At 36.4% G+C, this 13996-nt stretch overlaps 1 protein-coding gene and 1 pseudogene across 6 annotated transcripts; one reads left to right on the top strand and one right to left on the bottom strand.

The window, feature by feature from the left end:
* The window catches only part of LOC113362437, a 68214-nt pseudogene that overhangs the window by 44698 nt on the left and 9520 nt on the right, over nucleotides 1-13996 (bottom strand).
* On the top strand, nucleotides 9006-13803 carry LOC113317737 (putative RNA-binding protein Luc7-like 2). Of its 6 annotated transcripts, none has more exons than XM_026565881.1 (13): nucleotides 9006-9344; nucleotides 9591-9643; nucleotides 10184-10352; nucleotides 10443-10506; nucleotides 10739-10818; nucleotides 10959-11115; nucleotides 11331-11392; nucleotides 11563-11625; nucleotides 11780-11838; nucleotides 12210-12291; nucleotides 12930-12982; nucleotides 13081-13326; nucleotides 13454-13803. In XM_026565881.1, exons 1-13 carry the CDS (start codon nucleotides 9198-9200, stop codon nucleotides 13473-13475), a joined length of 1257 nt encoding a protein of 418 aa, XP_026421666.1. In that variant the 5' UTR covers nucleotides 9006-9197; the 3' UTR covers nucleotides 13476-13803. The 6 variants fall into 6 exon arrangements, 4 of the variants coding, with proteins under 4 accessions (XP_026421666.1, XP_026421665.1, XP_026421674.1 ...); XM_026565880.1 differs by having other exon boundaries at nucleotides 13451-13760; XR_003343973.1 differs by lacking the exons at nucleotides 13081-13326; nucleotides 13454-13803 and adding an exon at nucleotides 12009-12054.

Genomic DNA, 13996 nt, shown 5'->3' with positions numbered 1-13996 from the left:
TACAAAAGAAACTACTTGAATGGTACCAAAGACCAATGTTCAAGGATCAATCAATTTCAATCAACAACCAAAGGTTGGATTTCCCAATTGATCGATTCAACGCACAACCTGTGGTATTTCAATTATATAACAAAATATAATGCGGAAAAGAAATAACACAGACACCAGAAGTTTTGTTAACGAGGAAACCGCAAATGCAGAAAAACCCCGAGATCTAGTCCAGATTGAACACACACTGTATTAAGCCGCTACAGACACTAGCCTACTACAAATTTACTTCGGTCTGGACTGTAGTTGAACCCCAATCAACCTCACTCTGATCCAAGGTACAATTGCGCTCCTTACGTCTCTGATCCCAGCAGGATACCACACACTTGATTCCCTTAGCTGATCTCACCCACAACTAAGAGTTGCTACGACCCAAATTCGAAGACTTTAATAAACAAATATGTATCACTCAGAAAAGTCTACGGTAATAGATAAACCTGCCTCTCACAGAAATACCTACGAGTTTTTGTTCCGTCTTTTGATAAATCAAGGTGATCAGGAACCAATTGATAACCCGCACTTATATTCCCGAAGAACAGCCTAGAATTACCAATCACCTCACAATAATCTTAATCGACTAGCGAAAGAAGATATTGCGGAATCACAAACGATGAGACGAAGGTGTTTGTGACTTTTTTTATATCTTGCCTATCGGAGAAATCAATCTCAAGACAATCTTATGATTGTACTCAAATACGATAGAAACAGCAAGATCAGATCACGCAACTACAAAGAAAATAGTTGGGTCTGGCTTCACAATTCCAATGAAGTCTTCAAGTCGTTAACCTACAGGGTGTCAAGAAGAAATCTAAGGTTAAAGGAGAATATACTCTAGATAATAAAACTAGTATCCCACAGGAGGTGTGGGGATTAGGTTTCCAGTTTACCTTGGTAACAAATCATTCAATATTCACCGTTAGATGAAAACCTGATTAGATTCAAGATAATGTCTTTTAACAGTTAGATCGAAACTTAGCTTGCTACACACAAATGAAATGCACGTTTATTTAGTTTTGTGTAACCGTACCCAAACATGTACACTTAGTTGGTTCAACAGTAGTTAACCAAATGGTTACCCATATGAGCACTTCCATATCAACCATATTCTTCTTTACCATAATTAGTTCAAATGACTCAAATGAACTAGTTAGAGTTGTTCAATTGCTTAGATCTTATATAAGTATACAAGACATAATCGAAGAACGATTTGATTCACTCGAATCAATTCATGAACTTTATAGCCACTTTTGCTAGTATGCATTCCTTAGTTTATATAAGTTTAAGTTCACGAATAACCATTTTTAGAAACTAAACCCACTTAAGTACGCATACTGGTACGCGTACAGAAGTACCCGGAATAAGTTTGCTTTCAGTTCACAAACTCCAACATAAATTCATGGGATGTGAACTTCCGACAGTACGCGTACTCGTACGCGGACTTTAGTTTCGGTTTTCCTGAGCAGCAAATTACGCGTACTTTGGTTCAAGGAATAAGGACTTACACACATATGTGTTACCACATAATGTTTATATCCTTCCAAGGTTATATATTCTAACCTCTCATTTCAATCATTGAAACATTCTTAGAGGACGTTATATAGTTGTTATTAACAAACCATTTTTCGTCAAAGCAATTTTCAAGTAATTGAAAATTAATATGACTTTCTTCATTAGTAAAGATGAACTTGGCCAAAGAGAAAGATTACCAACACATATTTCGAGAAATAGATAAGCAAGATAAACTCGGCTCGAAATAACAAATGTGTATAATCAAAGTCTATATAGCAATACGACTTTTGTCTCAAGATAGGAGATAGAGTAGATAAACTTTTGAGTGATAGATAAGTTCAAGTCTCCACATACCTTTTAATCGATGAAGTTCCACAAGTTCCTTGAGTAGTTCTTCGTCTTTGTAAGATGATCGTCATGGAGTCTTGAGCTCAACTACACTTTCTATCCCAGTCCGAGACTTAGCTATAAGTAGACTAGAAATCAAGACTTATAGTTTTGATCACTAACATTGACAAACATGCTTGAGATAGCAACGCATGCTAGTTCGACCGAACAGTGCTCTAACACTTTCTGATAAACCTCGACAACTAATTGAACCCTCTCAGTAGAACATTTTGAAATGTTTATGCATTAGATGAATTCAATTGTGTATTGCTTTATAAAGCCTTCGAGACTTTGTTAAATGCGTGCTCAACAACTTTGTGAAATGTTTATGCTTTAATCCATTCAATAAGTCATTTTAATCCTTACCTGGGCCTTGCTTATTTTTGTTTTGTTTTCCATAGAGTATTAGAGCGGCTTGAGGCAGTAAGCTTGTGAAGGCTTGGTGCATAAAGATTTTGGGTTATAAAGAACGCTCACTTTGTTTTCGTATATATACTCATGTGTAATAATCTGGTTTGGTTTTGAAAAACGGTACCATCATTTCTTGTTGTTATGTTCAGAAGTAAGATGTGTTGTACTTTCATAGGGTGTTTTAGAAACTTGTTGGTTTACTGTAGAAAATATATGTAATCCTTTTTTTCACCATTTTTGGGGTTGTGGAGCTATTATAAATGAACTACTTTCTTGGTATTGTGTAATAAATTTATAACAATCTAGTATTACTCTTGTTTCAAATTAGAGGAGTGTGTGAATGTTAGGATATGTAAGTACAATTTCCATAGTTCATTTTCTTATTAACTAATCAATGTAAATAAATATCTTTTCTTTTGTCTTGTTTAGTAAAAACATATATCATACTCTTGTTTCAACTATTTTCACCCCACACGGCAGTTCGAGAGTTTTAGAACTTACCGATTGACTACACTCCACGGTCAAACGTAAGTGAAAAAAATTATGGATCGTCACAAAAACAAAACGACATAAAATAACTAATAGCGTATAACCAAACAAAAACTAAATCAAGACCATATAATAACTTAGATGTACAACTTAACATCAAGTCATTTCACCCATACTGTTGTTCAAATACATAAACAAGGAAACAAGAACTATTACCCTCTTTTCTCTCCTTTCAGGGTTTTTATCAAACACAGATGCGCAGTTTAAATGGCGTCGTGTCTTATCTGGTATATTGACCTCCTCTCATAACTTAATCACTTGAAAATTCGAGTTTAACAACACACCTTTTATTCTTATACTACCATAACTCTAACTCAACTCTTACTTAAAATTTTCATGTTCAAACCATTAGGTTCAACTTCAAGCCGTAAAAGAGTACTTTCTCCCTATATACTTGGAATCGTTGATAGATTTTCCATAGATAGTTTCATTTAAACCCCGACATCAGTTGTTAAACAAACCTTGGAAACACTTGGAATTCAAATTAACCATTTCCAAGGTTTAAAATTACACATGCAATGGAAATGGTTTAAAACCCTAAATAGATAAATTAATTTAAAAGAAATTGATAGAGTTCTAGTAAAGAGTTCCTTCTTTAATCATTTTCTTTCTTCCCTCACTCATAAACTTCAAATCTCTGTTTTACTTTTCCTCATAACCTAAAAAAATTTCTACCCTGGCTTCACGGTAATTCTACCCAGGCTTAACTTGGATGGCTATCGTTTTCTATCGTCTGTAAATGAAAATGTTTAAACTAAACCCGGCTTAAGAAGGGACCATGAATGAAATTGTTGGTGCAACCGGAGTCACCGAAAACGCTGAAATCACGACTTCTCGAATAACTGGCCCAAAGCGGAATAAGACATCAACTGTAAGAACCGGAAGTTCAGATGCCTGGACACATATGAAAAGGCTTTATAATAATGTAGATGGATTCGAAAAGTTTAATGATACTTGTGTTTGTGAGTATTGTGGGAAGAAGTTTTTCGGAGAATGGTACTAACACTTTGCGAACACATCTTAGAAAAATATGCACTAAGTATCCATTCGGCGAAAGAGATAAAAATCAAAAGATGATATCCTTATCGGGAAGCAAAATTACAAATTGGAAATTTGCTCAAGTATTGTGTCATAGATCTCTTGCTAAAATGTTCATCCTTTGGGAACTACCTTTTAATCATATTAAGAATGAAGATTTTAGGAGTTTTATTCAAGATCTCAACCCAAAGTTTAACATTAATCTTATTGACTACTCAACGTATTTCTTAAAATCATGTTAAGGATATCATCATGTTGGATTGAGATCTTGAATAAAACTCCTAAAAGCTTCGTTTTCAATAAGATTAAAAGGTATCTCGCAAAGGATGAACATTTTAGAAAGAGATCTACGACATAATACTAGATCGAATGTCCACTTTGTAATTTTTCTTCCTGACAAGGATATCATATTTTGATTTTTATCCCTTTCGCTGAAGGGATACTTAGTCCATCTTTTTCTAAGATGTGCCCACAAAGTGCTAGTACCGTTCTCCCAAGGACAATTAAACTTCTTCCCACAATATTCACAAACACAAGTATCATTAAACTTTTTGACTCCATATACATCATCATAAAGCCTTTTTATATGTGTCCGAATATTTGAACTTCCGGTTCTTACAGTTGACGTCCTATTGCGCTTTTAGCCAAGTTACTTGAGAAGTCGTGATTTCGACGATTTCGGTGACTCCGATTGCACCAACGTTTTTAGTCATGGTCGAATCCATCTAATTTTTATTTGGAGAAAACTCTAGAGTTGAGAATATGACAGTGGTGTAGTACTATAGGTGTAGGTGACTAGGAAAATATATATTTATAGGAAAAACTAGATATAACTTTAATTATAAAGTTTTTTTATTTATGGATATAATCATTAAAACTTATATACATTGTATATATATTTTTAACTATAGTTTCATTGTTTATGGATATACCCATTAAATTTATATATATTATGCATCTATAATTGGGCCGACCGACCGGAGGATCTAACGGCCCCGTAGGGACGGAGTCCCTTTTATGGACACTTTTTTGCTAAATGAAACCTAACGAAATTGAACAATTTCATAAAAAAAATTGATAAAATTCCGTCCGGAAATTTTTGGTTACTTTTTCATTGGACGGAAGTACCTCTCAATGTGCAAATGACAAGACCACTATATCCTTTATTATCAGTCGTTCAATATCAGATTCGGATCGTATATCGTTCATTATCAGAATCATCACCACCATAACGAGTTCCACCAGCAAAACCACCGCCACCATCATACACCATTACTCACCGCCATTATTTACTATCACCATTTACCATCACCGACACCACCACTACCATCACACAACGACACCACCATCACCGCAACCACAACACCACCTCCACCTCGTCGCGCCACTATTACCGGTTCCACCACCTCCGCCACCATCGCTAACTTAAATAAAACCACCTGTACAATCGCCGCCACATCACTACCTTCACCACAACCACTAGATAACTACCGTCACCACCACAATTTACGATCAGAATCTAAAATTAAATCTAAAATTGGTAGTTCAATTTCAAACCGCCACCACAAAATCGAAGTACTTTGTTTACCCAAAAAAAAAATCAAACCACTAGCAACACCAAATCACCACCACCATATGCCGTCACTACCACCTCTGTTACCTCCAGAACCACCTCCTCATTTCTTCACCTACACCAGCAATAGCAGCAGTAGCGCCGCCACCACTACCACACCATCAGAACCACGACCAACACCATAACCACAATCGTTACTACCACCAATAACACCATCATTTCTCCTTAAGCGCCGCCGCCACCAACTTCACAGTTGAGTTTTAAATCATCGTTCCTTCCTCTTCTCTTCTTTTCCACCGTCATCATAACCATCCTCCATCAATGTCATCTTAGACTATCATCACCACCACCACCTCCCTCCTTTTCTAATGTGACTAATTTACATATAAACATGAAATCAACAAATTGGATGTTGGATCTAACATTTAAATTTATTTATTTTGAAACAAAGACATGAAATTAGTATTTTTAGATATGATATTTACTGAACTACAATCTCCATATGAATTGAAAAACCTATTAACATCAACAACCAAGTCATCAATCAAAATTATCAAATCTAACACTGATGCTACTACTAGAACATCGCTGCCACGGTGGGGAGGGCCGACCGAAAAAAAAAACACAGCTGTAACGTTACTGAAGAAGAAAATTTGTAATCCCTGAACACGGATGCAATCTGCAATCATTTTATTTATTTTTTCCTGCAAAAATGTTCGAAGAAAAAATATTTTTAACAGTTTATAATTTTGTATAGTTCATAAATGATCAGAATAAACTAATTTTTACTTATTATGAAAAACAAATAAAACACCTAGTAAAACATACATTTTACCTGGTATTCTAATATTCTAGTGACCTCAAAATGAGGTTCACCTGCAATAAGGTCTCATTCAGCATACCACTTGCATCTAGCATATGTACATTCTTTTTATAATGTGTACGCAAAGTATGTTCAAGTAGGCAATAAAGCCCAAAGGCATCAGTCCTTCCAGAAATTTTGACTTATCAAAATCAGACTATGCCAACACGTGTATCTGTCCAATACAAAGATTCTTAATTTCTTGGTGATATCGTAACAACTCTCTATATCCTCCCTCTTCCTTCTTTCTCTGCAACTAAAGAAGACCAAAAATGTTTGATCTATTTTTATAAATGTATAAGAAAAATTGTAATCATATGCGAGTAATTCAGTTGTTACTAAGAAAAATTAATTTTTCAATCTAGATGTTGGTTACCAAAAATTTGATCTGATTAATTAAGATTATCAAACTTAAATTTTAAATTCAATTGCAGATTCACTAAATGATGGAACGATTTATTGGTCGTAGTAGTGGTGGATGGTGGCGTTGGTGACACTTGAAGTGGTGGAGGGTGGTGATGTTGAAAAATAAGTTTCATTCTATTTCAGATTCGTTGGTGGTGGTGGCACTGGAGGTATTAGTTTGGTGGGGATTCTGGTGTTGGTTGTGGCGGTGACAGTTTAAGAGAGTAGGGATGATTCTGGTGGTGCTAATAGTACTTGGTAGCTGGCGAAGGTGTTGTTAGTGGTGGCGATGGTACTGAAGGTGTAGTGGTGGTGCTCAAGGTTATTGGTGATGCTAGTTAGGGATGGTTGTGTCGGAGGCGGCGCTGGTTATTGTAACAAGCGGTGGTGGTGATGGCGGCGGTGGCGATGTGTGTTAGGGTTTGCTGGGGCTTAATTTTGGGGTTTGCTGTCTTTGGGGGTGGTATGGTTTTGAGAATGGATCTGGTGGTGGCTTGTTGAATTTCTGTCGCTAGAGGTGGCGGCGGAGTTTTTGGTGATCGTGGAGGTGCTATTGGTGGTGCTGGAAGTGTTGACGGAGGTTAATGTGTTCGAGGTGATGGTGGTCGAGGCGACGGTGAAGAAACTGAGAAACAAAAGAGATGAGGAAGGAGGGGTATTTTCGTCAAGAGACGAAAAGAAACCGGACGGAAATAAAAATCTTTTTATGAAATTGAAATTGGTCTCCCGCTCTACGGACCCCCGGTCGGTCAGCCTAATAAAATAACAGTTTTCTGAAAATAAAAAAAATGAAACATCGACAAATAGTAATAACAATTTTCTAAAAAAAAAGAACATCGACAGATAGTAATCGTCATCGACATCAGTTTACCTTTAAATAATACGTTTGAGAAAATACGCAAAAAAAAAGTTTGATACGACTTACCGTAATTGCAGCTCTGCTTTTTTGTCCATATGGACAAAAGTTTAGGAAGGAATTTAGAAAGACATGATAAATATATATTTAGTGTTCTTCGGTTACAACAAGACAACCTCCATAACTACCAGTAAGAAATCATAACAAAATTAGGCGAAATGAATTGAGAAAGGGCATTAAGCCATTAACGATACACTCTTCAATCAATTTAATTATTACTAGTTTGGTTAAAATATGTGAAATTAGAGTTTGTCATGAGCACCTCGTTGTTGCATATGTTATATTTCACCGTCACCAAAGGCTGGAAAATGTTATATTTCATTGTCGCTCGAGTAGGAGTAAAATATTATATTTCACCGCCTCGTTTGGGTACCTCAAATTTTTTGTTTCTTGAATTCTCCGGTACATTTGAAAATAAACATTTTATTCGATTTTATTGGTATTGAAAATGGTCCCCAACCAAAAAACAAAAAGAAAAGGTTAGTCTTTTGTTTTGGAACAAGTAGTGATTTTGAACGAGTAGGTCTTATCAAATGAGAAAATTGTAAATGAAAACCATAATATGAACCACTAGATATATCCAAAACGTGCACCCCGGTTTTGAGATATACGCGCGTGTATTTCGTTGCAAATTTTTGTGCTTTGGCATTATGATGTTGATTCTAACCTTTTTAATTGGAGGATAAAATAAGAAGAAAGAAAATAACATGCGTCGCCATCGACAAATAGTAATCGCCATCGACATGATGTAAAATCCAAACCCCCTTAGCCATATCTAAAATTCCCTTGTTTAATTAGCACTAATCAACATGTTTAGTTTAATTAATCAAACTAGATTAATTAGTTGAATTGAAAGTTATGAAATCTTGTTTTGGTAAGATTAAAATTATCAAAAGTCGGCATGCTCGACGAAGAGATACCATGACGATCTTGTAACTGCAATTCAACAATTATAATTTTTCCAACCTAATATGCAATTCAAACAACAAAGCAAAGTATCAGATAGAGTTCGAAAGCATTAATTAACAATAAGAAATTCTAATCGACGATTTCTTTTTTCATTTAGAGAAGAAGAAAGGAATTAATCATTAGATTGATGATGAATGAGAAGTAAAAGAATAAGGTTTGGATCCAAAACCAAAAGGAGAGCAATTTTAGTTATTACTGAGGAAAGGGCAGACACCCCTTAACCCGCTATTATCGTGGGAACAAAATCTGGATACCCCAATTAATCCAGGCATACCCCAAATATTGGCTAGTATCTAAACTGAACACCCTCGAGGGGTTCCATTTAACAATTTACTTTCCTAAAAGGGCCAAAACCCCTTTCTGTTTGTTCCTTCCCCAAAGACGCGTGAGAGAGAGACTCTCTCTATTCTAAATTCTTCTTCGCCCTAAAATTTCTTAATTCAATCTCTTTCTCATCTCTCTCTAAAAACCCTAATTCTTCTCCCGCGTCTTCTGAATCAAAGCCTCGCGAATCAAGATTGTGTAGAAATATGGATGCTCTAAGGAAACAGTTAGATGTGTTGATGGGAGCAAATCGTAACGGAGATGTGACCGAAGTCAATCGAAAGTATTACGATAGAGATGTCTGTCGTCTCTTCTTAGTCGGTTTATGCCCTCATGAACTCTTCCAATTGACGGTACTCTCTAATTCCATACTTGTATTCTCCGATTCAATCATTATTGTTCTTCGATTGAAACAAATTGTACTATTCATAACCTAGTTTTTGTAATACTCAAAGCTAACTAGGGATTTGATTAAATTAGGCGGGGTGGTGTGCCAATTTTGCCCTGCCTCTACAGAACTCTAAGCACTATATTCAGTTTTGTTACTGATAATCTACGCTGTTTGATGCTCATGTTGATTTTGTATCTCTTTGTTTCAGAAAATGGATATGGGTGCGTGTTCTAAGGTGCATTCACTACAGTTGAGGAAAGAGTATCCTTTTATCATGCCTTTGTGTTGTGTAATTTTTTCTTTCTTTGAATTTGCAGTGGCCAAATAGATTAAGATGAGGTTTTAGTAGGCAATGTTGTTACCACGGCGTTTGATTTTTGGTGCAAATCTAGCGTCTAAATGTTTAGTTTGACTGGTCGCTAGCTTGTAATTCTACTGCGGTACATGTACAGACTTAGCTATATGTTATTAGGCACATCTTTCATGTGTTGTTTTGCCCAGAGGTCTTCAAGTATTGATGTGCATGTGCTTTGTTGGTCCCAACTCGCAATGAAAGACCTTTACTCTGTTAGTTCTACATTAGGCATTGGTCCGAGGAAAGATGTTTATACTCTATAAGTTCTACATAACACATGGTTCTCGTGTTTATTTGCCTTCAAGTCTTCAAATATTGATATTTTACTATGTGCTTACTGCCTTTGCTTTTGCTATCAACTTCTTAGTTATCATGATTGATACTAGAGTGATATTAGAGCTTAGAGTTTTGGTTTGTTACCACGGATTTCCTTGAGTCCTTCAAAGATATGAAGAAGCCAAAGCTAGTGGTAGTCATAGTTATGAAAGAGAATTGGAGGATGTCATAGATAGGCTTATTGTTGAGTGTGATCGGAAAATTACAAGAGCTCTTAAGCGCTTGGAGGAAGATGATGCTAAAGCTGCTATTGCCATCTCTGTGTCTGAGGTTACCCAGGTAAACGCCTCTGCATCACCGAGTACATATGTTTCTTCATCTTCTCACTAATTATCTGATACAATTTTTTGTTTCCTTCCAAAAATACAGTCACCTGAGGTGCTTGAGTTATCAAAACAAATTGCGGAGAAGTTAAAAGAAGTTGATAAACTTGGTAATTGCTCATTTATACTCAAACAGTACAAACATGAAAGTTCCCTCAACACTGTTTATTGTCTTTAGTTTTGGCGCATACTTTATTTTAACATTCAGTCTAATTAGACGCAGTTAAAATTAGTTCACCTTTCCTGTTTAGCCTTGTCATAAGTGTGCATTTTGAGGCCCACGATTTACACTGGCTGGAAAAGTGTCCTGTCATTAATGTTGTGCTTGAATTGAATCTCCAGATCTTGAAGGTTTGGCTGATAGTAAGATTCGTGCTATGGAGTTGGTGGAAGAACTTAGAACAAAGAGGGCAGACAAACAGGTGATCTTGACTTCTTAAGGATAATATAATTTGTCTTGTCATGTTACTTTTGGTTATTGTGTAATTTTTACCTTGTATATAAGTGAAGTTTCTGGAGCTTACTCTCACATTTGTGTTTCGTATTGATATTTTGAAAACAGGCAATGCTTCTTCTTGACGCCTTCAATAAGGACAGAGCTTCTTTACAGCAGCCGCTTCCACCTCCTCCACCTTTGGCTCCATTGCCTGTGCTTGCTCCTCCAGATCATCGAACCCAAGAGATGATCAATGAGAAGTTGAAGAAGGCAGAAGATCTTGGTATGTCAGCTATTACCCATTGAACTGTTGGTTGAACTTTCACTGTTTTAATTATTTTAGTGAAGATTTCAAAAGGTTTTTGACCTGTTACTTGTTAACCTTCTGATACTTGTATTAACATCTGATATGTTTTATGTGATTTACTCCAAGTGTGTTTGCATGAGTTATATGTGTCTCAATATTCGTATACGATTTACTAATTTTTCTTCATGTAGGTGAGCTTGGCATGGTGGATGAGGCACAAAAAGCACTAGAGGAGGCTGAAGCTCTGAAGAAGGTTTTTTTAATTTCTCAACTTTCAATCCTGGATTCTTTCCTTGTTTCACTGTTAGACTTGCGCAGCAATTGTTTTTTTCTCCAAGCTTTTGGCAGCTAAATATGCCTCTGATAAAATTCATTTTCAGCTCATTTTTCTAAAGCTTTTCAATCTCATGTTTTCCACCCCAGTTAGGTGCAAGGCTGGAGCCGCTACCGGACTCCTCAAAATATACTGCTGCTGATGTTCGCATTGTGAGTTTATTTCTGTTCATTTTGAACTTACATCATGGAATAACATTGCATAATATGTTAAGACTAGTTACTACTTTCGATATCTAAGAAAAGGTCCGGACCTGTTTTTAATCCGGAACAATTCTCTCATTTTTGAATATGATATCTTTTGCAGACTGATCAGAAGCTACGTGTATGTGATATTTGTGGAGCATTTTTGAGCGTGTACGACAGGTATGTTTCAATCCAACCTAGTACAAACAATCACATTTGAAGTTCCCTAGCAGCTTAACATCTTGAGGGAGAAAGATAAATGGAAAGAAAAATGAAGACTAGTATATAGTATATAGTATTTCAAGTACTTCAGCTTTTGACCAGGCATGTTATACCTACTTCGTCACCAGGCTTTTGGCCCCACTTTTACGAGGATAACTTTTGCAGCCAAAGAATGTGCGTGTTTTTCCATTTTCTTGCTTGTAGATTTCATAGCTGTTAAAAACTATTAGTAGGCTATTCCTGCAGTCAATATGCTCTGTTTTTAAAAATATATAATTATGCATTTTCTGTGATGAGTAGCTGCTTTGATGTTGCATGTATTTTTCTAGTGACCGCCGTTTGGCTGATCATTTTGGTGGGAAGCTTCATTTGGGTTATATGCAGATCCGTGAGAAGTTAGCAGAGCTTCAGGTGAGATTCATATCTTTTTTTTTTTTTTTTTTTGCATGAGTTGCTTTCCCTCCTTTTTTTGTTGGAATAAATGGCAAAAGTTAAGAAGGGGCTTATCAATGGGAAATGAACAGCTGAAATCATGCCTACTAAAAATTGTATGTATTTCGCTCGTATCGAGGTTCTCTTTGTTCACTTGAGCTGATATCTTCATGTCTTGTTGCGACAAAATCAACAAGGGGCCATCTTCAGAGTAAAATTATTAAACGTTGGGCTAAGGCGAATCTGTATGTTGTTACCTCTTACGTCTTCTGGCTCTTTTTTTTGTAAGAATTCTTTATAATTTCAGTTTTTTGGGTCGTTCCAACTTTTCTTAACATTCTTCCGTCAAATAGTGTTTGTATGTTTGTGGTGGTTTGTTGGGGGAAGGTGTTAAAGAAGGGTACAGTATTCTTCAAACACCGAAAAATTGCAGGTGCACTATGTTTGTAAGTTTTCCTTGATTCGTACGAGGGGTTAATAACTGTTAGGGTTCAAGAGTATTTCTGCGTCTCCTTTCTTGCGGAATTTCATAGGTCTGAGTCTAAATAATTGTTGCTTTTACTGCATTCTAAGTTGCAATATTTGATGATAATTCAATGGGGATCAAATTTCTGCAGGAAGACAGAAATAAGATTCGGAAGGTAGTGGATCGATCTGAAGATGATAGAAGGTAACTTTTGTTGATGTTCATCAGTACTGATTAAGTCGTTGGTGTTACATATATCTGTTGTTTTGTTGATTCTCTCAAGATTGTTTCCTTGGATGCAGATCGAAAGATCGAAGCGTGGACCGTGACAGAGCATCAAGTAGGGATCGTAGGGTTAGTAGGGATGATAGAGGTGATACCCGCGATCGAGGAAGAGATTATGACCGTAGGAACAGAGACCATGACCGGGATCGTAACAGGGAACGAGAGAGAGAGTCCGAGCGTTCCCGCAATCATGATTCTAGGAGTCGCAGAAGATCCCGATCCCGGTCGAGGGATCGTTCTTCAAGGGATCATGGCCGCCACAGGTATCAAAACTGTTCTTGTTTACTCACTTCTCCTTTTGTATAAGATATCTTTCAATTGCGCGACACCTAGTTCTAAAATTCACATCGTATCATTTCTGATTTCACCTTGCATATGTTGATGCAGCAGCAGGCGGTACGATCGCTACTGATTGGTATCCAAGTAACAAGAAGCATGAGGATAAAGCTGAAGGGAAGCTTTAGATGTTAAATCTTTACCGTACCAAGAATCATGTTCTGTTTTAATGATATTTAGATCTTGATGTAGATTATGGTAATCCGCCCGGTTGGCATGAAAATGTCAATCTTTATTTTCTGTTTACATGAGAACATTTTTTAGCTTATGAATTATTTGCTTTGGTTGAGGATTCAGCTATTGTAACTTGTCAAGCAGTTTTCCCTAATTTGTGTGCACCAAAGTTTTGCCAATCTTGAAATGTTATATCATCCCTATAGATTGCGCTTCCGGTGCTATTTCGTTTACAGGCTCAGTTTCTAGACTTGACGAAAAATTTCATAAAACAAGATGTTCTATTTATTCCTTATTGTTATGCTGTAGAGGCTTCTTCTGTTTTGATCCAAAATGTTTCATGAAAGCTGTCATTTCATTACTGTCGGATGGCTAAATCCGCCAGTTTGAACTTCTCTCAACTACAAAAATAATGTAAAGACC

This window comes from Papaver somniferum, chromosome 1 (assembly GCF_003573695.1).
Source record: "Papaver somniferum cultivar HN1 chromosome 1, ASM357369v1, whole genome shotgun sequence".
In the NCBI taxonomy this organism is placed as follows: Eukaryota; Viridiplantae; Streptophyta; class Magnoliopsida; order Ranunculales; family Papaveraceae; genus Papaver; species Papaver somniferum.
The sequence above is the reverse complement of the archived record's forward strand: the minus strand, read 5'-3'. Positions and strand labels throughout refer to the sequence as shown.